The following is a 26,482-nucleotide window of genomic DNA, read 5'->3' on the forward strand; positions in this document are numbered from 1 at the left end:
TCCAATGAAATGTTTTGATATCGTTCTGTGGGTGTGGTCTATGCTTCCCGCGTGATGACGTTTACATTGTGCGTGTCCAATAGTTTCTTTCACATTTCAGACACCGCCAAGCTCAGTTTGGAGTGCTTAGTTTGTCGCACAACTCTGGAAGCTCAGCAGCCGGAGATCTGTCGGAGTTTGGGGACAAATGCTAACAGCTGACTCGGAGATAAATCAGAAAAGTGGCTTTCATTCTTTCAACGTAATTGATTTATTGATGAAGTAGAAGAGGTAGTTACATTTGTACGCTGAGCAATTACGTTTATTTCGCTGGGTTTCAGTTTCAGTGGAGTAGAAGTAGTTAACTAGCTTACGTTAGCTAACGTCACTGTCCATCAAATGTACAACTATTGCACCTAACGCAATCGAACAAATGCAGAGGCCATTCGAAGTCGTTTAGCTAAGCAAAATAAGTTTGAATTGAGGCATGTCATTCAATCACATTCCTACCCATGGGTACGGTAGCGAACGTATCCTGCCAGCAGTACGACACGTTAAATATATTCGCTTAATTTTTAGCTAGCTGGCTACAAAAATGGCTGACTCGGCTTCTAGCTAGCAGGTAGTTAACGTTCGCTAGTGAGTGCACTCTACCGTAAATAAAATACTATTGTCCACATTATCGTTACGTTAGTTACTAATGAATGTCTAACCGAAAAGCGGTTTTAGCAAACTATTACCCTAACGTTAGCTGACTGGCTATTAATTCAAAAAACTCCTGTCGTTGCGATGAGCTAACGTTAGCTAATAAATAGCTTGTGTCGATAGGGAGAACAAACTAGCATGCTGCGTGCTAACTTTAGGACAAACAACATGCTAGCCATCTGTCAAGCTTGCCAAGCAACCATCTTGACTGAAATTGCTACAAGTCATTCGTTCAATTACTGTCTGTCTTTGTAAAGATGCAGGTAACTAGTTAATTGAAAACCTTTGATCTCGGAGTCTGAAACGTTTTTCATAACTTGCTAGTTTATGTTTGTTTCGCTAACGTTAGTTTTAGCTAGTTTCCTGTTTGGAGGTTAATTTCGACCTCATCTGGGAGTTGCGGATCAAGAATAACGAGTGAGAACGGTAGTGGTAACTAGTTGATGGTTGTTAATACTCGTGTTTTAAACATACACTATGGTGGTTCACCTAACTTTCTTGCTAAATATCTCTAGCCCAAGCTGCAAAACATGTATGATTGCATGTTGAGTAATGCGTAGTCGGCTTCTGGATCCAGATAGCTGCTGTTGTGCTTCCCCTGTCCGGCTATGGGAACCTTCTGTCGTTAATTGTTGTATTTACGCGGTTAGGCCTATGTTCTGTTCTCAATGGCCCATAGTTGGCAATAACTGAGTGTGGAGACCGACTGATGTATGTTGAAACCAAGTTGTTTCCATGCGGCCTAGTGGAGTGTTGTGGTTTGAATCCCTCAGAGGATATAGTCAGCCTATTCCAACCTTTGTAAAACAAGTTAAACAGAATGTTTAGCCCATCTGCATTAAATGTCCATTCTGCATTTCTTCTACAATCCTACAGTTTTATAACACTGAACTAAAGGCTCCCCCCTCCCATATTTTGCTGTAGGGAAGCAATTGCTGAACATCCCAAAGAAACCTTCTAGAAGACTTCATCTCCCACCCATAGGAGCTGATATCATGGCAATGGATGTGAGTTCTGGGCTAGAGTTATAGTGTGCAACCCATACAATTAGAATGAGTACTATTTCTATAGTGGAACTTTTTTTTTACCATCCAGATCCAGTTTTAGATCATTGCTTCAGGGAAGAACACAACTAGATTGATTAACTTCCCTTTGTGGTTTGAGTGGTACAGGCTAAGTTGCTTTGAAGACCTTATCTACTTCCTGATTTAGCAGTGGTGGGTCTCACCATACCAAGTGGTGGTTGATACTTCCTGATTTAGTTGCTTGCTGTTGTGTGATTATCATCCGACAAACAACTTCAAACATTACTTGACCATCTCCTTCCATTCATAGTAACTAGTGGTTTATGCTCCACGATTTGGGAAACACTGGACTAGTGTCCACCCACCTACACAGTTCAAGATGGTCGCGGAGGTACTCAAACTCTAAAGTGTACACAGGTTGATGCTCAATTGTTCACTCAAAGGTTGCCATGGAAATGGAGCAACAGACTCACAGTAAACACATTTAGTAATCCATTGACCTCAGTCCAGCAGCACCACCTTACTCCAGACTAGTATAAAGCCAACTAGTGAGGAGACAATCTAGAGAAGTTTGAAGCTCCTGGTGTTTCCATGGCGACAGTGTGGTGGTGTGGCCTTAACAGAACATTGTGGTCTTTAGGCGGCTGTGATCGGTGCCAACGGAGAGATGAAGGTTTTCTACAACCAGAACCTCAGTCCCAGCAAAGGTAGGTAGCCACAGCACTCAGGGTTTCCCCTAGTTATTTTAATATAGGTGGACTGCACACTGGTGAACACTGGCATGGAGGAGGGTGGCAGTACTAGAGAAATGCTAGAAGCATGATGATAATCAGCCGCTACTCCTGCAGGATGGGAGTTGATGGTAGGCTGTGACTCTCTAACAGAGGAGGGCAGTGTTGCCCCTATTGAGACCTTCTCTCTGACCAATCAAGTTGTAAGGGATTCCAGGGAGCTTGGGGTGGTTCTCAATTAGGGTTGTCAAGATACCAGTGTCGCGATACTTCTGTGGCAAGGAAACAAAACATGAAGCAGTTTTAATTTCTTGAGGAAAACTGTCCTTATGTTAGAAACCAACAGCATTATGTTGTCGCCTGGGAGCCTTTATTTATTTAGTAAACTATAGCACCCACAATTTTACATAAAGCAATTTTTTATATATATATATACACGACTATGGAGTTCAGTCTAAATCATTTTTTCTTTTTTTCCCCAATGGATAATCTGGTGTGATGATACTGGTACCGTAACAACCCAATCTCAAGTAATGCACTATATAGGGAATGGGGTGCCATTTGGGACGCACCCCTGGTGTTATAACAGTGTTGTTCCTGTCCCTCCAGGTGTCCTGTCCCTGGTGACAGTCCACCCACAGTCCCTCTCTGTGGGGAAACAACTGCTTCCCAAAACCCTGGGGCCCTCCAACGTCAACATCGCCCCACACATGGTGAGACACAACACTACCACTAGTAACAGCCTCATTTCTAAGATCCCCTGTCCTCTCCTCCTGTCTGAGGGCCCCTGTCGTCCTCCTCTGCTACTACTGGGAAGCACTGGGCTTCCCATGTCTCCGTGGCGATAAAGCCTTCATACTAACTTTGAACAAGGCAGGGTGACCTGTGTGTGTGACCTGCGTGCCTGTGTGTGTGACCTGTGTGTGTGGCCTGTGTGTGTGGCAGGCGGGGGGCGGTCTGTGTGTGTGGGTCGGGTGTGGGTCTGTGTGTGTGAGGTCTGTGTGTGTGAGGTCTGTGTCTGTGTGTGTGAGACCTGTGTGTGTGAGACCTGTGTGTGTGAGACCTGTGTGTGTGTGAGACCTGTGTGTGTGTGTGGCCTGTGTGTGTGTGTGGCCTGTGTCTGTGTGTGACCTGTGTGTCTGTGTGTGACCTGTGTGTCTGTGTGTGACCTGTGTGTCTGTGTGTGACCTGTGTGTGTGTGGTCTGTGACCTGTGTGTGTGTGGTCTGTGACCTGTGTGTGTGGTCTGTGACCTGTGTGTGTGGTCTGTGACCTGTGTGTGTGGTCTGTGACCTGTGTGTGTGGTCTGTGACCTGTGTGTGTGGTCGTGACCTGTGTGTGTGTGTGACCTGTGTGTGTGTGTGACCTGTGTGTGTGTGTGACCTGTGTGTGTGGTCTGTGGTCTGTGTGTGTGTGTGACCGTGTGTGTGTGTGTGTGTGACCTGTGTGTGTGTGTGACCTGTGTCTGTGTGTGTGTGTGTGACCTGTGTGTGTGTGTGTGTGACCTGTGACCTGTGTGTGTGTGACCTGTGTACCTGTGTGTGACCTGTGTGCATAAGCTGATCACAAACCCTTCAGTCAGCAGGATTATAATAAGAACTCATCAACATGATCATCCTATTAATGAGGCAAGCCCCAGAGCTCAGGGTTCAGCTAGAGATGCATAGACATAGAAACCCTAGATCTATAGAGAGATCTAGACCCCAGCCATGATACGTTGATCTGGCTAGCCTCCATAGCTTCTAGTATGGTGTAGATAGATGCTATATAGATCGCTCCTCACTGCTTTGAAAGAAGCGCATACATTTTAATTTCTTTCATTTATTGCTATTTTAAATGTTATGTCTGCATAGTAACTGTCCCTCCCTCTGTCTCAGGTGATGGGTACTCCTCAGAGGCCCAGTGGGTCAGGGGGGTTAGTGATGGGCAGCCCTCACACACCCAGTACTCAATACAGACCACAGAGCCAGCCCCCTGATGCCTCTCCCTGGTCCACCGGGTAAGACACATACACCATTGTATACAAACACTCCTCATGCTGGTCATGGTCACCTGGTCGTGTGGGTCAGCTTTAGGAAAATTCTCAGCAAGGAGGCTGGCTGACTTCCGGGGAAAGTTCTCTCTCGTTAAGAGATTGAGATGTCAGAACATTGAAGTATTCACACCCTTGGACTTTTTCCAAGATTTGTTGTTACAAATTGGGATTACATTTTGATTTAATTGTTGCTTTTTGGCAACGATCTACACAAAATACTCTGTAAAAGTGGAAAAATAGTTTATACAATTTGTTGGATGGAAAATAAAATCGCTATATCTTGATTAGGTAATTATTCAACCAAGTCAATACATGTTACAATCACCTTTGGCAGAGATTACAGCTGTGAGTCTTTCTGGGTAATGAGTCTATAAGAGCTTTGCACACCTGGATTGTACAATATTTGCCCGTTTTGTTCTTTAAAAAATTCTTCAAGCTCTGTCAAGTTGGTGGTTGTTCATCGCTAGACAGCCATTTTCAAGTCTCGCCGTAGATCTTAAAGATTTAAGTCAACTGTTACTAGGCCACTCAGGAACGTTCAATGTCTTCTTGGTAAGCAACTCAAGTGTATATTTGGCCTTGTTTTAGGTTATTGTCCTGCTGAAAGGTGAATTTGTCTCCGTGTCTGGTGGAAAGCAGACTAGATTTTCCTCTAGGATTTTGCCAGTGCTTATAGCTGTATTCTGTTTTATTTTTATCCTAAACTCCCTAGTCCTTGCCGAGCATACCCATAACATGATGCAGCCGCCACTATGCTTGAAAATATCAAGTGGTAATCAGTGATGCGTTGGATTTGCCCCTAACATTACACTTTGTATTTAGGACAAAAAGTGAATTTCTTTGCCACATTTTTTCTTTATTACTTTAGTGCCTTATTGCAAACAGGATGCATGTTTTAGAATATTTGTTCTGTACAGGCTTTTCACTATTTATGTTAGTGATGTGGAGTAACTTCAATGTTGTTGATCCATCCTCAGTTTTGTCCTGTCACAGCCATTCCGCAGTTTTAACGTCACCGTGGTGAAATCTCGGGGCTGTTGTCTTCCTCTCCGAGTTAGGAAGGACGCCTGTATATTGTTGTATTGATACACCATCCACAGTGTAAGGAAGAACTGCACAATGCTCAACGGGATATTCAATGTCTGTTGTTTTTTAACCTATAGGTTCCCTTCTTTGCAAACCATTGGAAAACCTCCCTGGTCTTTGTGGTTGAATATGTGTTTGAAATTCCCTGCTCGACATTACAGATAATTGTATGTGTGAGGTACAGAGATGAGGTAGTCATTTAAAAATGTTAAACACTATTATTGCTCACTTGTGACTTAAGTACATTTTTACTTCTAAATGTATTTAGGCTTGCCATAACAAAAGGGTTGAATACTTATTGACTAAAGACATTTGAGCTTTTCATTTAATGAATTTGTAAGCATTTGTAAAAACATCATTCCACTTTGACAGGATGGGGTAGTGTGTGTAGATCAGTGACACAACAAGAGGTGTGAATACTTTCTGAAGGCACTGTATGAAGGAACTTGTCTTTTCCTAGTCTGTCTCTCCATCAGCCATACTCAACTGGCTGATAGAGGTCAGGGACAGATGTTAGGGACCGGCCGGGGTTGTTAGGGACCGGCCGGGGTTGTTAGGGACCGGCCGGGGTTGTTAGGGACCGGCCGGGGTTGTTAGGGACCACATGTCCCGACCACAGGTCCCGACCCTCAGTCAGTCTGGCTTGCAACTTACTGCTGTTGAGTTGTAATAGTACAATGCACATGGTTCAATTTGGGAACAGTTTGGGGTCACAATAAATGCCAATATCCATCTGAACCGTTGCCATCTGGGAAATGTGTGACTGGACCTTGTTAAATAGTAGAGTACTAGATCACCAAGATGTATCACACCCAGTGCATATAGGTTAATGAACTATCTCAACTCCCGCTCTGACTGTCTTATTCCCGCTCTGACTGTCTTATTCCCGCTCTGACTGTCTTATTCCCGCTCTGACTGTCTTATTCCCGCTCTGACTGTCTTATTCCCGCTCTGACTGTCTTATTCCCGCTCTGACTGTCTTATTCCCGCTCTGACTGTCTTATTCCCGCTCTGACTGTCTTATTCCCGCTCTGACTGTCTTATTCCCGCTCTGACTGTCTTATTCCCGCTCTGACTGTCTTATTCCCGCTCTGACTGTCTTATTCCCGCTCTGACTGTCTTATTCCCGCTCTGACTGTCTTCTCCTCTTATTCCTGCTGTGGTTGTGTTCCAGGAAGCGTGGTACTGGTAAGAAGGGAGATAAGAACGGGAAGGGGCTTAGGCATTTCTCCATGAAGGTGTGTGAGAAGGTGCAGAAGAAGGGAGTAACTACCTACAATGAGGTGGCTGACGAGCTCGTGGCAGAGTTCAGCGCCAACGACACCCTCCTCTCGCCCGGCGACTCGGTGAGACACACAGCCAATCAAAAACCATCAGACCAGGGTTTCATCCGTACAACAAATAGCCCAATCCGAGTTCAAGATGCACAGGTTCTGTACAGCCCTATGAGCCCTAGTCAGAATTAGTGCACTATAAAGGGAGTAGGGAGCCATTTGGGACACCACCCCTCTCTCTCTCTCTCCCCCTCAGCATTCCTACGACCAGAAGAACATCCGACGGCGTGTGTACGACGCGCTCAACGTGCTCATGGCCATGAACATCATCTCTAAAGAGAAGAAAGAGATCAGGTGGATCGGCCTGCCCACCAACTCAGCCCAGGAGTGTCAGAGCCTGGAGGTAAGAGATCAGAGCCTGGAGGTAAGAGATCAGAGCCTGGAGGTAAGAGATCAGAGCCTGGAGGTAAGAGATCAGAGCCTGGAGGTAAGAGATCAGAGCCTGGAGGTAAGAGATCAGAGCCTGGAGGTAAGAGATCAGAGCCTGGAGGTAAGAGATCAGAGCCTGGAGGTAAGAGATCAGAGCCTGGAGGTAAGAGATCAGAGCCTGGAGGTAAGAGATCAGAGCCTGGAGGTAAGAGATCAGGGGGGGGTCAGAGCCTGGAGGTAAGAGATCAGAGCCTGGAGGTAAGAGATCAGGGGGGGTCAGAGCCTGGAGGTAAGAGATCAGAGCCTGGAGGTAAGAGATCAGAGCCTGGAGGTAAGAGATCAGAGCCTGGAGGTAAGAGATCGAGGGGGGTCAGAGCCTGGAGGTAAGAGATCAGAGCCTGGAGGTAAGAGATCAGGCCGGGGGGTCAGAGCCTGGAGGTAAGAGATCAGGGGGGGTCAGAGCCTGGAGGTAAGAGATCAGGGGGGGGTCAGAGCCTGGAGGTAAGAGATCAGGGGGGGGTCAGAGCCTGGAGGTAAGAGATCAGGGGGGGGGTCAGAGCCTGGAGGTAAGAGATCAGAGCCTGGAGGTAAGAGATCAGGGGGGGGGTCAGAGCCTGGAGGTAAGAGATCAGGGGGGGGGTCAGAGCCTGGAGGTAACAGATCAGGGGGGGGGGGGTCAGAGCCTGGAGGTAAGAGATCAGGGGGGGGTCAGAGCCTGGAGGTAAGAGATCAGGGGGGGGTCAGAGCCTGGAGGTAAGAGATCAGAGCCTGGAGGTAAGAGATCGGGGGGGGTCAGAGCCTGGAGGTAAGAGATCAGAGCCTGGAGGTAAGAGATCGGGGGGGGTCAGAGCCTGGAGGTAAGAGATCAGGGGGGGATCAGAGCCTGGAGGTAAGAGATCAGGGGGGGGGTCAGAGCCTGGAGGTAAGAGATCGGGGGGGGTCAGAGCCTGGAGGTAAGAGATCGGGGGGGGGTCAGAGCCTGGAGGTAAGAGATCGGGGGGGGGTCAGAGCCTGGAGGTAAGAGATCGGGGGGGGGTCAGAGCCTGGAGGTAAGAGATCGGGGGGGGTCAGAGCCTGGAGGTAAGAGATCGGGGGGGGTCAGAGCCTGGAGGTAACAGATCGGGGGGGGTCAGAGCCTGGAGGTAACAGATCGGGGGGGGTCAGAGCCTGGAGGTAAGAGATCAGGGGGGGGTCAGAGCCTGGAGGTAAGAGATCAGAGCCTGGAGGTAAGAGATCAGGGGGGGGTCAGAGCCTGGAGGTAAGAGATCAGGGGGGGGTCAGAGCCTGGAGGTAAGAGATCGGGGGGGGGTCAGAGCCTGGAGGTAAGAGATCGGGGGGGGGTCAGAGCCTGGAGGTAAGAGATCGGGGGGGGGTCAGAGCCTGGAGGTAAGAGATCGGGGGGGGGTCAGAGCCTGGAGGTAAGAGATCGGGGGGGGGTCAGAGCCTGGAGGTAAGAGATCGGGGGGGGGTCAGAGCCTGGAGGTAAGAGATCGGGGGGGGGTCAGAGCCTGGAGGTAAGAGATCGGGGGGGGGTCAGAGCCTGGAGGTAAGAGATCGGGGGGGGGTCAGAGCCTGGAGGTAAGAGATCGGGGGGGGGTCAGAGCCTGGAGGTAAGAGATCGGGGGGGGGTCAGAGCCTGGAGGTAAGAGATCGGGGGGGGTCAGAGCCTGGAGGTAAGAGATCAGAGCCTGGAGGTAAGAGATCGGGGGGGGGGTCAGAGCCTGGAGGTAAGAGATCGGGGGGGGGGGGGTCAGAGCCTGGAGGTAAGAGATCAGAGCCTGGAGGTAAGAGATCGGGGGGGGGGGTCAGAGCCTGGAGGTAAGAGATCAGGGGGGGTCAGAGCCTGGAGGTAAGAGATCGGGGGGGGGTCAGAGCCTGGAGGTAAGAGATCAGAGCCTGGAGGTAAGAGATCGGGGGGGGGGTCAGAGCCTGGAGGTAAGAGATCGGGGGGGGGTCAGAGCCTGGAGGTAAGAGATCAGAGCCTGGAGGTAAGAGATCGGGGGGGGGGTCAGAGCCTGGAGGTAAGAGATCGGGGGGGGGTCAGAGCCTGGAGGTAAGAGATCGGGGGGGGGTCAGAGCCTGGAGGTAAGAGATCGGGGGGGGGTCAGAGCCTGGAGGTAAGAGATCGGGGGGGGGTCAGAGCCTGGAGGTAAGAGATCGGGGGGGGGTCAGAGCCTGGAGGTAAGAGATCGGGGGGGGGTCAGAGCCTGGAGGTAAGAGATCGGGGGGGGTCAGAGCCTGGAGGTAAGAGATCGGGGGGGGTCAGAGCCTGGAGGTAACAGATCAGGGGGGGGTCAGAGCCTGGAGGTAAGAGATCAGGGGGGGGTCAGAGCCTGGAGGTAAGAGATCAGGGGGGGGTCAGAGCCTGGAGGTAAGAGATCAGAGCCTGGAGGTAAGAGATCAGGGGGGGGTCAGAGCCTGGAGGTAAGAGATCAGGGGGGGGTCAGAGCCTGGAGGTAAGAGATCGGGGGGGGGTCAGAGCCTGGAGGTAAGAGATCGGGGGGGGGTCAGAGCCTGGAGGTAAGAGATCGGGGGGGGGTCAGAGCCTGGAGGTAAGAGATCGGGGGGGGTCAGAGCTGGAGGTAAGAGATCGGGGGGGGGTCAGAGCCTGGAGGTAAGAGATCGGGGGGGGGTCAGAGCCTGGAGGTAAGAGATCGGGGGGGGGTCAGAGCCTGGAGGTAAGAGATCGGGGGGGGGTCAGAGCCTGGAGGTAAGAGATCGGGGGGGGGTCAGAGCCTGGAGGTAAGAGATCGGGGGGGGTCAGAGCCTGGAGGTAAGAGATCGGGGGGGGGTCAGAGCCTGGAGGTAAGAGATCGGGGGGGGGTCAGAGCCTGGAGGTAAGAGATCGGGGGGGGGTCAGAGCCTGGAGGTAAGAGATCGGGGGGGGGTCAGAGCCTGGAGGTAAGAGATCGGGGGGGGGTCAGAGCCTGGAGGTAAGAGATCGGGGGGGGGTCAGAGCCTGGAGGTAAGAGATCGGGGGGGGGTCAGAGCCTGGAGGTAAGAGATCGGGGGGGGTCAGAGCCTGGAGGTAAGAGATCAGAGCCTGGAGGTAAGAGATCGGGGGGGGGTCAGAGCCTGGAGGTAAGAGATCGGGGGGGGGGGTCAGAGCCTGGAGGTAAGAGATCAGAGCCTGGAGGTAAGAGATCGGGGGGGGGGTCAGAGCCTGGAGGTAAGAGATCAGGGGGGGTCAGAGCCTGGAGGTAAGAGATCGGGGGGGGGTCAGAGCCTGGAGGTAAGAGATCAGAGCCTGGAGGTAAGAGATCGGGGGGGGGTCAGAGCCTGGAGGTAAGAGATCGGGGGGGGGTCAGAGCCTGGAGGTAAGAGATCAGAGCCTGGAGGTAAGAGATCGGGGGGGGGGTCAGAGCCTGGAGGTAAGAGATCAGGGGGGGTCAGAGCCTGGAGGTAAGAGATCGGGGGGGGTCAGAGCCTGGAGGTAAGAGATCAGAGCCTGGAGGTAAGAGATCGGGGGGGGGGTCAGAGCCTGGAGGTAAGAGATCGGGGGGGGTCAGAGCCTGGAGGTAAGAGATCAGAGCCTGGAGGTAAGAGATCGGGGGGGGTCAGAGCCTGGAGGTAAGAGATCGGGGGGGGTCAGAGCCTGGAGGTAAGAGATCGGGGGGGAAGAGACAGACACCTGTAGCCTGATGTATTCCTGTCATGGTCAGGTGGAGAGAGAGAGACGCCTGGAGAGGATCCAACAGAAACAGTCTCAGCTTCAGGAGCTCATTCTGCAGGTAAACACCCGTCCACTGTGGGAACATACACACCTATTAAAGACGCTCACGCTGTCTGGTGGCTTCAACGTTGCCTGAATGTCATCTCAACGACGTTGACTGAGCGGTATCTCAACATTGTGTGAATGTCTTGGTGCAGCAAATAGCGTTCAAGCGCCTGGTGCAGCGTAATCGTGCAGCGGAGCAGCAAGCGGGCAGGGCTCCACCCCCAAACTCTGTCATCAACCTGCCCTTCATCATCATCAACACCTCCAAGAGGACCGTCATCGACTGCAGCATCTCCAACGACAAGTAAGAGACCAGAGACTCTGGAATACACACAATTACACTAGTCCTGTTTCACTCCTGTGTATTATATGCATGTGAAAAATATTTTTCTTGCATGTCCCAACTCCCTTGGAGACACCCTGGTGTGTGCAGCATTGGAGTGATTTCAAATTCAACACCAAACCTCATCTAATCATACCTGTCTCCGCTCCTGTCTCCGCCCCCCTCTCCTGTCTCCGCCCCCCTCTCCTGTCTCTGCTCCTGTCTCCGCCCCCCCTCTCCTGTCTCCGCCCCCCCTTGCCTCCGCCCCCCCCCTACAGGTTTGAGTACCTGTTCAACTTTGACAACATGTTTGAGATCCATGATGACATTGAGGTGTTGAAGAGAATGGGGCTGGCCTGTGGTCTGGAGGTGGGCCAATGTTCACCAGAGGACCTGAAGGAAGCACGCACCCTGGTGCCCAGAGCCCTGGAGCCCTATGTTACAGGTCAGTATGGCTGGCTCTCACAGGGCACCCTGGTGCCCAGAGCCCTGGAGCCCTATGTTACAGGTCAGTATGGCTGGCTCTCACAGGGCACCCTGGTGCCCAGAGCCCTGGAGCCCTATGTTACAGGTCAGTATGGCTGGCTCTCACAGGGCACCCTGGTGCCCAGAGCCCTGGAGCCCTATGTTACAGGTCAGTATGGCTGGCTCTCACAGGGCACCCTGGTGCCCAGAGCCCTGGAGCCCTATGTTACAGGTCAGTATGGCTGGCTCCCACAGGGCACCCTGGTGCCCAGAGCCCTGGAGCCCTATGTTACAGGTCAGTATGGCTGGCTCCCACAGGGCACCCTATTCAGCCTGATATACTTGGGCTGGGAGTGTGTAAAGGAGGCTGTAGAAATGGCGTCTTTTATTATCATTTTTTTCCCCTTCAGAAATGGCCACGGGTCCAATAAGCAACGTCTACATCACAGGAGCCTCGTCTACAAACGGAGGAGGACGCCGTCACACAAGGTGAGTCTTCTATAGAGATGTACTTCAGAGCTGATTTACCTATCTGGAGGGTGGAGCTTCCCATGCTAAATCAGGCTTTGTTTCAAGTGTGCCCTCTATCCAACTCTCTGGTCTCTTTCTTTCTGAGCTCTTTTTTTAATGGACAGGAAGTGATGTAACAGGAAGGTCTTAACTAATTCCATCTTCTGTTTCCTGCTGTATATTCAGTAGTGCCGATGGCACGGTGGCGTCCATTTCCAATGACTCACACTACAGCGGCTCGCGAGGCCACACCCCCGTGTCCTACATGGCAGATGAGGAAGAGGATGATGAAGACTATGACGACGACGATGATTTAAATCAGTAGTTTCTCACACAACCAACTCTAACAGCCCAGTCTGATGACTCACCAGCTGTGTTCCAAGTGGCTTCCTATTCCCAATATACTGAACTACTTTTGACCAGGGCCATATTGGCACAGAAGTAGTGCACTATATAGGGAATAGTGCCATTTGGAATGCATGCAGCCCTTGTCCCATGAACAAGTCTCTCTCCCTTCCTCCAGCTCCATCTCAGGCCTTCCCACCAAGCTATCTACGAGGAGGCCCCTGCTTCTCCTTCCTCAGCTGCCTTCAGAATGCACAGAGCTCACCAACGCAATGGCCTTCTGGGAAATGTAGTCTTTGCTGCCAAGGACACTGACTATAATGCCTTTTGTGGGATTAATTTATTTTTTTCTCCTTCTGATGCTGTGATTGCAATCTCCACAACGTGCTCCTCTTCAGCCCGCCTCCCTGTTACAGGAAATGGGAGCTTTCTCATGCCAAACAATTTTTTTTGTTCTTGAGTGAACTGATATACGGCCACAGAAAGATTCCCTCCAGAAACCTGATATCTGCTTTGTTTGACTGTATTACAGTATTTAACATTATGATCAGTAGTGGTGTCAGTCAATGACATGACAGTGAAATGACTTCCTATATAGCTCCTAGGGGAGAGTGTGTTTTGTACTTTACATATTTGTAGTAATATTTTCTTATTTTGTGTGTGTGTGACTTCCTTCTGGCAGCTATTTTCAAGATTGGTCAGAATGTGTTTTTGGATGGTCACTTGGCCCTGTGTGTCACTGTGAATACCTACAGACAGTAGAGGCCAAATGTCCCTGTGTGTGACAGTAGAGGAGACAAGGCCACCCATCCCCTCTCAAAGCAAGGTGACCATGTTCATAATCTCAGAATTGGAGTCAAGAGAACGTTGTTGTAAATTAGAAGTGGTTCTCTGCCTGGCTGGCAGGCAGCCCATTGAGACAAAACGTACCGAAATGTTTCTAAATATCTCAATGCTCTACTTAATGAACGACACTCAGAGTGAAGTAGCTGCGTATTATCAATGAACTGAACTTTGGGGAGGATGGAGCCGTTCATAGGTTTGAAACAAGCTCAAGACTTCAGGATTGTGTCAAAAGCCAAAATAGGGGAGTCCACTACAATGACACCCCCCCCCCCCCCCAAGGAACTTTTGTAAAACTGAACAAAATGTCGACTGCAATACCGTACCTTTATTTCTTTCTGTTATCTAATGAGTTTCTAAATTATAGAGAATAAATATAGAGGGTGTTTGAACTTGTCTTTATGGATTTTGATACATGTTTAATATTTCTGGTTTCAATATGATACATAGGTAATGTCTTGGTTAACTATACGTTAAATACCCTTCCTAGAAGCTATATGAAACCACTGTTTGGACAGAGATGGTTGGGTTTCCAGATTAAATCTGGAGGTGAAAGAAACGCGTGTTCAGGCGAGGTGCTGGCTAGCAGAGTAGGACACTAGGACAAAGACAAGGAGAGCCTCTAGGACCTCGGATGCAGTAACTGAATTACCGTCGTACCATGATGAAGACAGCTTGTCTGTCCAACCACTGCTTATTCAATTATTGCATATGAGCTCGTGTGCAGCTCTCCTTTTTCATGGGTTTCCAGATTGTCTTGGTGGGGATCATAGACTTGGATAGATGGCTCAAACTGGGTGGGAATTCCTATGGGTTAAGGAAATACTTAGAGAAATTATGAAGGTATCAATTGATATCTTCCCACAGACAACTTTAAAATGGAGAAAGCCTTCAACTGCGCTTCCCATTCTGTCACAAATGTCATAATTGCAAAGATGAGGAACACTACCCAATTCTATGGTTCTGACCATGGTTAGGACCTAGATGGTTGAATTGCCGGCTTGTCTAGTAAAATATATTATTTCAGAGCCTTGAGCAGGAAGACCACCTTCCCCTGGTATGGTTCATATGAGTCTTGATAGGCGATGTTGTGGGCCACCACACGACACTGGATCTTAGCCTCCCTCTCTTTGACCAGGTGGAACTTCACAGCCACTAGAGGGTTAACGTAGGTGGGCTGTGTGGAGGGAGACCAAGAGAGGGTTCATACCAATCATGTTTAGACATAGAGTTGGATAGAGGGACCAACTGCCACAATGCTTGTTTTTAACAATTATAGCAAAGATGTGCTCTCTGTCAAACTATGATAAAGTGCATTTGAAAAGTATTCAGACTCCTTGACTTTTCAAAGTTTTATTCTAAAATGTATTTTTTTTTAAATAAAAAGATCCTCGTCAATCTACACACAATACCCCATAATGACAAAGTGAAAACAGATTTTTAGAAATCTCTGCAAATTGTATTAAAAATAAAAAACAAATACCATTATTTACATAAGTATTCAGACCCTTTGCTATGAGACTCGAAATTTAACTCATGTGCATCCTGTTTCCATCGATCATCCTTGAGATGTTTCTACAATTGATTGGAATCCACTGAACATGATTTGGAAAGGCACACACCTGTCCATAGAAGGTCCCACAGTTGACAGTGTACGTCAGGGCAAAAACCAAGCCATGAGGTCGAAGGAATTGTCCGACGAGCTCCGAGACAGGATTGTGTCAAGGCACAGATCTCGGAAAGGGTACCAACATATGTCTACCTTTTGAAGGTCCAAGAACACAGTGGCCTCCATCATTCTTTAATGGAAGAAGTTTGGAACCACCAAGACTCTTCCTAGAGCTGGCTGCTCAGTCAAACTGAGCAATCGAGGGAGAAGGGCCTTGGTCAGGGAGGTGACCAAGAACCCAATGGTCACTCTGACAGAGCTCCTTTGTGCAGATGGTTGTCCTTCTGGAAGGTTCTCCCATCTCTGCAGCACTCCACCAATCAGGCCTTTATGGTAGTGGCCAGATGGAAGCCACTCCTCAGTAGAAGGCACATGACAGCCCGCTTGATGTTTGCCAAAAGGCATCCGAAGACTCTGACCATGAGAAACAAGATTGAAGTCTTTGGTCTGGAGGAAACCTGGCACCATCCCTACGGTGAAGCATGGTGGTAGTAGTATCATGCTAGTCAGGATCAAGGCAAAGATGAACGGAGCGAAGTACAGAGATCCTTGATGAAAACTTGCTCCAGAGCACTCAGGACCTCAGACTGGGGTGAAGGTTCACCTTCCAACAAGACAACAACCCTAAACACAGCCAAGACAACGCAGGAGTGGCTTCAAGACAAGTCTCAGAGCCCAGACTTAAACCTGATCTAACATCTCTGGAGAATTCTGAAAATAGCTGTGCAGCGACGCTCCCCATCCAACCTGACAGCTTAAGAGGATCTGCAGAGTAGAATGGGAGAAACTCGCCAAATACAGGTGTGCCAAGCTTGTAGCATCATACCCAAGAAGACTCGAGGCTGTAATCGCTTCCAAAGGTGCTTCAACAAAGTACTGAGTAAAGGGTCTGAATACTTATGGAAATGTGATATTTCCGGGCTGCAACATTTTTTAACTGTTTTTGCTTTGTCATTACGGGCTGTAACGTAACAAAATGTGGAAAAAGTCAAGGGGTCTGAATACTTTCTGAATGAACTGTATATACATTGTTGTAAATCAATACAGGGGGTTCATGCAGGGGTGTATCCATTAGTCTGATTTTTTTGCGAAAGGAAACCGTTTACCCCAAATGGGGCAGTGTTTTTCCTGTGAAAATGAGTTTGTATTGGACAAATTCAGGTATATCCTTCCCCGGTTTGTTCCGTTTTGCTCTTTTTGCTTACGTTAGATTCCTACATTAAATGGTAAATGGATTCCAATGCAAAACGTTTTGCAATGGATTTCGACAAATGAATACACCCCAGGTGTAAGTAAACCATGCATTGAGTTTCACAAAACAACATTAGTTCCATAGAGAGAAGACAGTGTTGTCGTGGTTACCTGAGCCAGCTTGCCGTAGTATGGGAAGTAGGATAAGTCGAAGGTTCCGTTGGTGGGGAAGTACTCGATCATGTCTATGTTATCATGGCCGCTCTGCGCACACACACCAACCATCCATTAAATACTGTTGGCAGACTAGATTTAACGTTGTGAGAAACTGTCTTCCTGGGCAGCCATGTTGAGCAGAGTCACAGATTTATTTCTATATAAATATGGCTTTGGTGTTGAGTAGCCATCTTAGTTTATACTCACCAGTATCGTGCAGTTCAAATGAGGAGCCATGCCAGTCCCGTTGTTGGGCAGGAAGTTGATGATCTGGGTTAGAAACATCATGCATATCAGTGCAATTTCCTTATTATAAATGTATTATGTGTTATAACATCTCCACTTGTTGTAAATGTCATGTGCATAGCATAAGATAATGTAATATTTCCAGCTGGTTTGTGACTGTGAACGCACCCTGTTCATCTTGATGATGACGCAGGGCATGGTGCCGTTATAGCCGAACGTGGGCTCGTCCAGGCCGGAGCAGCGTCCCAGCATGCTCTGGGTGAAGCGGCAGGAGTACTTGGTATGGTGTGGAGCCTCAAACTTCTCCTGTTTGAAGTACTCTCCCCGGGTGCAGTTACGGTTAGACTGTTGAGACGTGTCATTGTAGGCTGAGAGAGAGGAGTCAGAGAGGTAGAGGGGACAGAGAGGGAGAAAAATAGAGAGGGAGGGAGAGGGGAAAAAAGGAGGGTTTAATGATTTGTGATCCAGGGAGGTCAAAGCATTGACTAGCAACTGTAGTAGGTTAGTTTGAGATAATTGACTGATCAAGTCTGAATGGGATGGCACCCTCAGTTCTGGACAACAGGAGTCCACTACATAGGGTGCCATCTTGGACACTGACGTTTGAGGAAGTTGCTGAGGCAGTTGGACATCTTCCTCTGGCTGGCTTTATCAGACATGTTGTAGCTGAGTACTACATCCTCCTCAATGTATGTAGGTGGCCAGACCATCACCCCTACACACACACACACACACAAACGCAGAGGTCAGCCGACACCATCCCAGATATGGTCACAGACTGTATGAACTACAGAGATAGGGGGAGGGGGGGAGAGAGAAAAAGAGTGACTGTGGGAGAGCGGGAAGAGAAAGAGGGAGAGAAAGAGGGGGAGACGAGGGGGGGGGGGCAGAAAGAGAGAGGGGGGAGACAGAGAGAGGGGCTAGACAGAGAGCGGGGGGCAGAAAGAGAAGGAGAGGGGCTAGACAGAGAGCGGGGGGGCAGAAAGAGAAGGAGAGAGAGAGGGGCTAGACAGAGAGCGGGGGGCAGAAAGAGAAGGAGAGAGGGGCTAGACAGAGAGCGGGGGGGCAGAAAGAGAAGGAGAGAGAGGGGCTAGACAGAGAGCGGGGGGGCAGAAAGAGAAGGAGAGAGGGGGGAGACAGAGAGCGTGGGGGGCAGAAAGAGAAGGAGAGATGGGGGAGACAGAGAGCGTGGGGGGCAGAAAGAGAAGGAGAGAGGGGGGAGACAGAGAGCGGGGGGGGCAGAAAGAGAAGGAGAGAGGGGCTAGAAAGAGAGCCTGAGGGGCTAGACAGAGAGCGGGGGGGGGCAGAAAGAGAAGGAGAGAGGGGCTAGACAGAGAGCGGGGGGCAGAAAGAGAAGGAGAGAGGGGGGAGACAGAGAGCGGGGGGGGCAGAAAGAGAAGGAGAGAGGGGGGAGACAGAGAGCGGGGGGGGCAGAAAGAGAAGGAGAGAGGGGGGAGACAGAGAGCGGGGGGGGCAGAAAGAGAAGGAGAGAGGGGGGAGACAGAGAGCGGGGGGGGCAGAAAGAGAAGGAGAGAGGGGGGAGACAGAGAGCGGGGGGGGCAGAAAGAGAAGGAGAGAGGGGCTAGACAGAGAGCGGGGGGGGCAGAAAGAGAAGGAGAGAGGGGCTAGACTGAGAGCGGGGGGGGCAGAAAGAGAAGGAGAGAGGGGCTAGACTGAGAGCGGGGGGGGCAGAAAGAGAAGGAGAGAGGGGCTAGACAGAGAGCGGGGGGGCAGAAAGAGAAGGAGAGAGAGAGGGGGGGCAGAAAGAGAAGGAGATACAGAGAGCGGGGGGGGCAGAAAGAGAAGGAGAGAGGGGCTAGACAGAGAGCGGGGGGGGCAGAAAGAGAAGGAGAGAGGGGGCTAGACTGAGAGCGGGGGGGGCAGAAAGAGAAGGAGAGAGGGGCTAGACAGAGAGCAGGGGGGCAGAAAGAGAAGGAGAGAGGGGCTAGACAGAGAGCAGGGGGGCAGAAAGAGAAGGAGAGAGGGGCTAGACAGAGAGCGGGGGGGCAGAAAGAGGGGGGGCAGAAAGAGAAGGAGATAGAGAGAGGGGCTAGACAGAGAGCGGGGGGCAGAAAGAGAAGGAGAGAGGGGCTAGACAGAGAGCAGGGGGGCAGAAAGAGAGAAGGAGATAGAGAGAGGGGCTAGACAGAGAGCGGGGGGGGCAGAAAGAGAAGGAGATAGAGAGAGGGGGGGCAGAAAGAGGAGAGAGGGGCTAGGCGGGGGGGGGCAGAAAGAGAAGGAGATAGAGAGGGGGGGCAGAAAGAGAAGGAGATAGAGAGAGAGGCTAGACAGAGAGCGAGGGGGGGCAGAAAGAGAAGGAGATAGTGAGAGGGGCTAGACAGAGAGCAGGGGGGCAGAAAGAGAAGGAGAGAGGGGCTAGACAGAGAGCAGGGGGGCAGAAAGAGAAGGAGAGAGGGGCTAGACAGAGAGCGGGGGGGCAGAAAGAGGGAGGGCAGAAAGAGAAGGAGATAGAGGGGCTAGACAGAGAGCAGGGGGGCAGAAAGAGAAGGAGAGAGGGGCTAGACAGAGAGCGGGGGGCAGAAAGAGAAGGAGAGAGGGGCTAGACAGAGAGCGGGGGGGCAGAAAGAGAAGGAGAGAGGGGCTAGACAGAGAGCGGGGGGGGGCAGAAAGAGAAGGAGATGGAGAGAGGGGCTAGACAGAGAGCGGGGGGGGCAGAAAGAGAAGGAGATAGAGAGAGGGGCTAGACAGAGAGCGGGGGGGCAGAAAGAGAAGGAGAGAGGGGCTAGACAGAGCGGGGGGGGGCAGAAAGAGATGGAGAGAAGGGCTAGACAGAGAGCGGGGGGGCAGAAAGAGAAGGAGATGGAGAGAGGGGCTAGACAGAGAGCGGGGGGGGGGCAGAAAGAGATGGAGAGAAGGGCTAGACAGAGAGCGGGGGGGCAGAAAGAGAAGGAGATGGAGAGAGGGGCTAGACAGAGAGCGGGGGGGGGGGGCAGAAAGAGAAGGAGATGGAGAGAAGGGCTAGACAGAGAGCGGGGGGGCAGAAAGAGAAGGAGATACAGAGAGCGGGGGGCCAGAAAGAGAAGGAGATAGAGAGGAGGGGACGGTGAAGGACGCAAGGGACAATATGTACTTCTTTACAGGAGCAATAAATAGTAAACAGTAAATAGTAAACAGTGAATAGTGAAGGGACATTTTTACTAATGGGCTGAATCTATGGGCCCTGGTCTAAAGTAGTGCACTATATAGGGAATAGGGCCCTGGTCTAAAGTAGTGCACTATATAGGGAATAGTAGGGTGCCATTTGGGACACAGTTTTCCATCTCAGTTGTTACCTGGTGATGTTAAGCGGTCCTGGTAGTCTGGAGTGTAGGGGTCCAGGGTATACATCAGAGTCCAGATGGCCAGAGAGAACAGGCCAGTCATTATCACATAGAACGCTACATAGTACAGACTGATGTACACTACAGGAGAGAGGAGAGAGAGAGAGGAGGGGGGGAGAGAGAGAGGGACAGAGAGAGACAGAGAGATAGACGGACAGAGAGAGAGGAGGGGTGAGAGACAGAGGGAGAGAGAGAGGGACAGAGAGTGAGAGAGAGAGTTAGAGAGAGAGAGAGGGACAGAAAGAGAGAGGAGGGGAGAGAGAGAGAGGAGGGGGAGAGAGGAGGGGTGAGAGACAGAGGGACAGAGAGTGAGAGAGAGAGTTAGAGAGAGAGAGGGACAGAAAGAGAGAGGAGGGGAGAGAGAGAGAGGAGGGGGAGAGAGAGAGAGGGACAGAGAGAGACAGAGAGATAGACGGACAGAGAGAGAGGAGGGGTGAGAGACAGAGGGAGAGAGAGAGGGACAGAGAGTGAGAGAGAGAGTTAGAGAGAGAGAGAGGAGGGGGAGAGAGAGACAGAGAGAGAGAGTAAGTCAGTCTGTTCCTGCTTTAACCAGCTTCTCTTGCCTGGCTGCATTCAACAATGATGATGATAGGTCTTGGTTGGTAAGGAGTCTGCACCTCTTTGCCTGTCTGTGGTCTGGTTGTAGTTAGTAGCTTAAACCTGTATTTCCCATTGAATGTCCAATGTGTCTTTATGACTGACTGACTAGCCTACTGGCCAAGGTGCCCTCTATGGGCGAGAGCTGTGGTTTATCTAAATGTGAGATCGTCCAGAGGTCAGAGGGAGAATTCTCCCTCACAAAGCAACCAGCTTATCAGTCAAACTGCTCTCTCTTCAATCTAATGTCCACACACTGAAATAACACTACACACACTGATATTACATTTACATTACATTTAAGTCATTTAGCAGACGCTCTTATCCAGAGCGACTTACAAAATGGTGCATTCACCTTATGATATCCAGTGGAACAACCACTTTACAATAGTGCATCTAAATATTTTAAGGGGGGGGGGGGGGTTAGAAGGATTACTTTATCCTATCCCAGGTATTCCTTAAAGAGCTGGGGTTTCAGGTGTCTCCGGAAGGTGGTGATTGACTCCGCTGTCCTGGCGTCGTGAGGGAGCTTGTTCCACCATTGGGGTGCCAGAGCAGCGAACAGTTTTGACTGATATAACACTACACACACTGATATAACACTACACACACTGATATAACACTACACACACTGATATAACACCACACACACTGATATAACACCACACACACTGGTATACACACACCACACACACTGATATAACACCACACACACTGGTATACACACACCACACACACTGATATAACACTACACACACTGATATAACACCACACACACTGATATAACACCACACACACTGATATAACACCACACACACTGATATAACACTATACACACTGATATACACACACCACACACACTGATATAACACTACACACACTGATATAACACCACACACACTGATATAACACCACACACACTGATATAACACTACACACACTGATATACACACACGCACATACACACACGCGCACACACACACACACACACATACCACACAATCACACACCTTTCCCACTCTGCAGTACATACCCCATTTCTCAGGTGTTCTTCCGAACATGGTCCCAGTGTCTGAGTTCCACACAAAGCGACCGAAGTCCTCACACCGCTGGCCACACGTCCTCTTCTCCTTCAGGGTCGCCATGTTGGTGGGCTAGGATCCAGATACACCAGGAGAGACCAGTGGGAGATGTGGAGAGATGCTGTACAGGGAGGAGGGATACCTCTTCACAGTCTGGCAACCTGGCTTCACTCCTCACCTAGTTATGGTGTATGAGCGAAACCTACTGTAGGACTTGTCTTCTTTTATTTCCTCCGTCCCTCTCTCCTTGGTTCCTTTGCTTTTTGGGATGTTTCTGTGCTGCTTTGTCTCTGTGCCCTAGTGCCTGTTTCTCTCAGCCTGTATTCTAATACTGTACTACTGTTGTCTTCCTAGTTATACTACTGTACAGCTGGTCTCCAAGCTCTCTCTATCTCTCTGTGGTGTGACCTACACTATGTGACTGCGTACCCTTGGACTAGACTTTTATATGTGGTGATAAGAGCAGCCTCCGGGTGTAGGGACGGGGCAGGGCCAACCATGCTGTGAGCTACACCTCACCCAACATCCCCTGTGTTCGCTGCTCAAACAGGACCCAAGAAGGCTGTGTGACCTTGGTGTGATATTCTACTCCTCTGTAACTACATGATATGTCCAGGACCTTGGTGTGATACTCTACTCCTCTGTAACTACATGATATGTCCAGGACCTTGGTGTGATACTCTACTCCTCTGTAACTGCATGATATGTCCAGGACCTTGGTGTGATACTCTACTCCTCTGTAACTACACGATATGTCCAGGACCTTGGTGTGATACTCTTCTCCTCTGTAACTGCATGATATGTCCAGGACCTTGGTGTGATACTCTTCTCCTCTGTAACTGCATGATATGTCCAGGACCTTGGTGTGATACTCTTCTCCTCTGTAACTGCATGATATGTCCAGGACCTTGGTGTGATACTCTACTCCTCTGTAACTGCATGATATGTCCAGGACCTTGGTGTGATACTCTACTGCTCTGTAACTGCATGATATGTCCAGGACCTTGGTATGATACTCTACTCCTCTGTAACTGCATGATATGTCCAGGGACCTTGGTGTGATACTCTACTGCTCTGTAACTACATGATATGTCCAGGACCTTGGTGTGATATTCTACTCCTCTGTAACTACATGATATGTCCAGGGACCTTGGTGTGATACTCTACTGCTCTGTAACTGCATGATATGTCCAGGACCTTGGTGTGATACTCTACTCCTCTGTAACTGCATGATATGTCCAGGGACCTTGGTGTGATACTCTACTCCTCTGTAACTGCATGATATGTCCAGGACCTTGGTGTGATACTCTACTGCTCTGTAACTGCATGATATGTCCAGGACCTTGGTATGATACTCTACTCCTCTGTAACTGCATGATATGTCCAGGACCTTGGTGTGATACTCTACTCCTCTGTAACTACACGATATGTCCAGGGACCTTGGTGTGATACTCTACTCCTCTGTAACTGCATGATATGTCCAGGGACCTTGGTGTGATACTCTACTGCTCTGTAACTGCATGATATGTCCAGGGAACTGCCATGGAATTATGGGATGTCTTCTAAAATCATGATTATGCTGCTTTTTTATTGAAACTACAATGGCCACACTTTAGTCAACTGCTTTGTGAAATGGTGACATGAACACATTGTCAGAAACCACTGGGAACATTTCAACGGTGATAATGTTCTATATTAATTCTCTACCAATCCATAGACCTGGAACACCTACCCCTCCATAGACCTGGATCACCTACCATTCCATAGACCTGGATCACCTACCATTCCATAGACATGGATCACCTACCATTCCATAGACCTGGATCACCTACCATTCCATAGACATGGATCACCTACCATTCCATAGACCTGGATCACCTACCATTCCATAGACATGGATCACCTACCATTCCATAGACATGGATCACCTACCATTCCATAGACCTGGATCACCTACCATTCCATAGACCTGGATCACCTACCATTCCATAGACCTGGATCACCTACCCCTCCATAGACCTGGATCACCTACCATTCCATAGACCTGGATCACCTACCATTCCATAGACATGGATCACCTACCCCTCCATAGACCTGGATCACCTACCATTCCATAGACCTGGATCACCTACCATTCCATAGACCTGGATCACCTACCCCTCCATAGACCTGGAACACCTACCATTCCATAGACATGGATCACCTACCATTCCATAGACATGGATCACCTACCATTCCATAGACCTGGATCACCTACCATTCCATAGACCTGGATCACCTACCATTCCATAGACATGGATCACCTACCATTCCATAGACCTGGATCACCTACCATTCCATAGACATGGATCACCTACCCCTCCATAGACCTGGATCACCTACCATTCCATAGACCTGGATCACCTACCATTCCATAGACCTGGAACACCTACCATTCCATAGACCTGGATCACCTACCATTCCATAGACCTGGATCACCTACCATTCCATAGACATGGATCACCTACCATTCCATAGACCTGGATCACCTACCATTCCATAGACCTGGATCACCTACCATTCCATAGACCTGGATCACCTACCATTCCATAGACCTGGATCACCTACCCCTCCATAGACATGGATCACCTACCCCTCCATAGACATGGATCACCTACCATTCCATAGACCTGGATCACCTACCATTCCATAGACCTGGATCACCTACCCCTCCATAGACATGGATCACCTACCATTCCATAGACCATGGATCACCTACCATTCCATAGACATGGATCACCTACCATTCCATAGAACCTGGGATCACCTACCCCTCCATAGACCTGGATCACCTACCCCTCCATAGACCTGGATCACCTACCATTCCATAGACATGGATCACCTACCATTCCATAGACCTGGATCACATACCATTCCATAGACATGGATCATTTTTATGAATGCTACCACTCTGACTCTTTTCTTATCTCTCTCTCTTTCTCTCACTCTCCCTCTCTCTCTCTCTCTTTCTCTCCCTCTCCCTCTCTCTCTCTCTCCATCTCTCTCTCCCTCTCCATCTCTCTCTCTTTCTCTCCCTCTCTCTCTCCCTCTCCATCTCTCTCTCCCTCTCCATCTCTCTCTCTTTCTCTCCCTCTCTCTCTCCCTCTCCATATCTCTCTCTCTCTCTCCCCCTCTCTCTCTCTCTCTCTCTCTCTCTCTCTCTCTCTCTCTCTCTCTCTCCCTCTCCATCCTATTGTCCTCCTCATGGTTTAACACAGTAGCAGTGGAAGGAAGGTATTATAGAGTTAGTGGATAAACTCTGAACACAAAGGTGTTGAGTCAGACAGATCTCTGTTATGTGAGAATGTGTGTGCGTGTGTGCGTGGCAGGGGCTTAACCTCTCAGTCTCAGGTTTGCTCCGGTCCCAGTAAGGGGAATCAGTGCTCCCTGTGTGTCTCTTTCTCTCTCTCTCTCTCTGCATCCTGCGCTCCAGGGGTACAGACAGACAGACAGATCACCCCTCTGCTCTCTACTGAATCACTACAGTCTGGGGGAAACTCTAGTCCTTTCATTTCCCGTGAACATTTTGGTCATCTGGCCATCTGTCCTTCTGTTTACTCCTGTCCTTCTCTTCTCCTCCTTCTTTCCTCTCCCCCTCTTCTTCTCTCCGTGTCCACGACGAGAGGAGTTGTCTGGGGCTTTTCTCACTCCCTCTCCTGATCTGTTTCCCAGTGGAGCTCGGCGCTTCACTTCTGTTTCTCTCTCTCTTTATTTCTCTCTCTTTGTTTCTGCCTCCATCCTTCATCGCCATGGATATGGGCAGCCTGACAACGGTGGTGGCCAACTCGGCCTACATCTCGGCGCGCGGGAGTTTCGACGGCACGGCCAACCCGTCCGCCAACCGGGACAAGAAGTACCACGCCCGCCTGAAGCTGCCTCACATCACGGTGTGCGAGGGCCTCAGGGAGACACTGGACCTGGGCTTCCAGACCGCCTGCGTGGAGCAGCCCATCGGCAAGCGTCTGTTCCAGGAGTTCCTGGAGGCCAACAACGAATACAAAGGCCCCTGCCGCCTGTGGAAGGACGTGGAGGAGTACAACCAGGCCGAGGACCAGGACCGCATTAAGAAGGCCTCCAAGATGCTCTCTCGCTACATGGAGCCAAGCGCCAAACACTTCTGCCCCTTCCTGCCGGAGAACGACATCACCAAGGTGAAGGAGAAGTACGCGGAGGCCGGAGACGATCTGTTCATCGAGACTCTGACCAGCGTACTGGACTTCCTCAAGGAGGTCCCTTACACCTTCTACCTGGACAGCATGCACCTGAAGAGGTTCCTCCAGTGGAAGTGGCTGGAGATGCAGCCCACGGGAGAGGACTGGTTCATGGACTTCCGTGTCCTTGGGAAGGGGGGCTTCGGGGAGGTACACGCCACCTCGATGAAGGCCACGGGGAAACTGTACGCCTGCAAGAAGCTCAACAAGAAGAGGCTGAAGAAGAGGAAAGGCTATGAGGTGAGAGACAGAAGACCTGTATTACTACTATATATAGTGGACTTTGTAGTTCACTTCTAAAATGGAGGGCAAAATTGGTTGCCATTGGAAAAGAGGAAGGAGTGCCTGATGGGTAGTGTAGTTCATGGAGGGAAATGGCTATGTGTCAGTGGATGGGTTGATATGAGACGTGTGTTGTAAGACA

The 26,482-nt window shown here is 50.0% G+C and overlaps 3 protein-coding genes across 6 annotated transcripts in view; 2 read left to right on the top strand and 1 right to left on the bottom strand.

Annotated features, from left to right (window-relative positions):
• The first annotated feature begins 104 nt into the window (after nucleotides 1–104).
• LOC106575884 (transcription factor Dp-1) lies at nucleotides 105–13,858 on the top strand. Of its 4 annotated transcripts, none has more exons than XM_045699574.2 (12): nucleotides 105–241; nucleotides 1,609–1,691; nucleotides 2,350–2,416; nucleotides 3,050–3,153; nucleotides 4,317–4,438; nucleotides 6,735–6,906; nucleotides 7,091–7,237; nucleotides 10,926–10,994; nucleotides 11,134–11,285; nucleotides 11,582–11,748; nucleotides 12,179–12,257; nucleotides 12,465–13,858. In XM_045699574.2, exons 2-12 carry the CDS (start codon nucleotides 1,680–1,682, stop codon nucleotides 12,601–12,603), a joined length of 1,230 nt encoding a protein of 409 aa, XP_045555530.1. In that variant the 5' UTR covers nucleotides 105–241; nucleotides 1,609–1,679; the 3' UTR covers nucleotides 12,604–13,858. The 4 variants fall into 4 exon arrangements, with proteins under 4 accessions (XP_045555530.1, XP_045555527.1, XP_045555531.1 ...); XM_045699571.2 differs by having other exon boundaries at nucleotides 116–270; XM_045699572.2 differs by lacking the exon at nucleotides 105–241 and adding an exon at nucleotides 848–947.
• LOC106594464 (ATPase H+/K+ transporting subunit beta) lies at nucleotides 13,844–22,212 on the bottom strand. Its single transcript, XM_045699577.2, has 7 exons — nucleotides 21,760–22,212; nucleotides 20,082–20,210; nucleotides 17,390–17,503; nucleotides 16,957–17,156; nucleotides 16,750–16,812; nucleotides 16,498–16,590; nucleotides 13,844–14,643 (listed from the first exon to the last, which is right to left on the bottom strand). Exons 1-7 carry the CDS (start codon nucleotides 21,869–21,871, stop codon nucleotides 14,485–14,487), a joined length of 870 nt encoding a protein of 289 aa, XP_045555533.1. The 5' UTR covers nucleotides 21,872–22,212; the 3' UTR covers nucleotides 13,844–14,484.
• A 2,751-nt stretch (nucleotides 22,213–24,963) lies between these two features.
• The window catches only part of LOC106594304 (rhodopsin kinase GRK1-like), a 38,236-nt gene continuing 36,717 nt past the window's right edge, over nucleotides 24,964–26,482 (top strand). The window contains exon 1 of the mRNA XM_045699584.2: nucleotides 24,964–26,298. Coding sequence (XP_045555540.1) covers nucleotides 25,597–26,298 — 702 coding nt within the window. The 5' untranslated portion in view covers nucleotides 24,964–25,596. The remainder of the gene's footprint in view (nucleotides 26,299–26,482) is intronic.

Source organism: Salmo salar, chromosome 17 (assembly GCF_965601325.2).
Source record: "Salmo salar chromosome 17, fSalSal1, whole genome shotgun sequence".
Lineage (NCBI taxonomy): Eukaryota > Metazoa > Chordata > Actinopteri > Salmoniformes > Salmonidae > Salmo > Salmo salar.

What these genes read in the sequence shown, in the direction of transcription:
- LOC106594464 (XM_045699577.2), bottom strand. Translation starts at nt 21,871, where the DNA reads ATGGCGACCCTGAAGGAGAAGAGGACGTGTGGCCAGCGGTGTGAGGAC. An exon ending in AAGAACACCTGAGAAATGGG is followed by an intron (nt 20,211 to 21,759) that starts GTATGTACTGCA and finishes TCTCTCCTGTAG; the next exon opens with TGTACATCAGTCTGTACTAT. An exon ending in CCTCAGCAACTTCCTCAAAC is followed by an intron (nt 17,157 to 17,389) that starts GTCAGTGTCCAA and finishes CCTCTCTCTCAG; the next exon opens with CCTACAATGACACGTCTCAA.
- LOC106575884 (XM_045699574.2), top strand. An exon ending in TCCTCTCGCCCGGCGACTCG is followed by an intron (nt 6,907 to 7,090) that starts GTGAGACACACA and finishes TCTCCCCCTCAG; the next exon opens with CATTCCTACGACCAGAAGAA. An exon ending in AGGAGTGTCAGAGCCTGGAG is followed by an intron (nt 7,238 to 10,925) that starts GTAAGAGATCAG and finishes TGTCATGGTCAG; the next exon opens with GTGGAGAGAGAGAGACGCCT.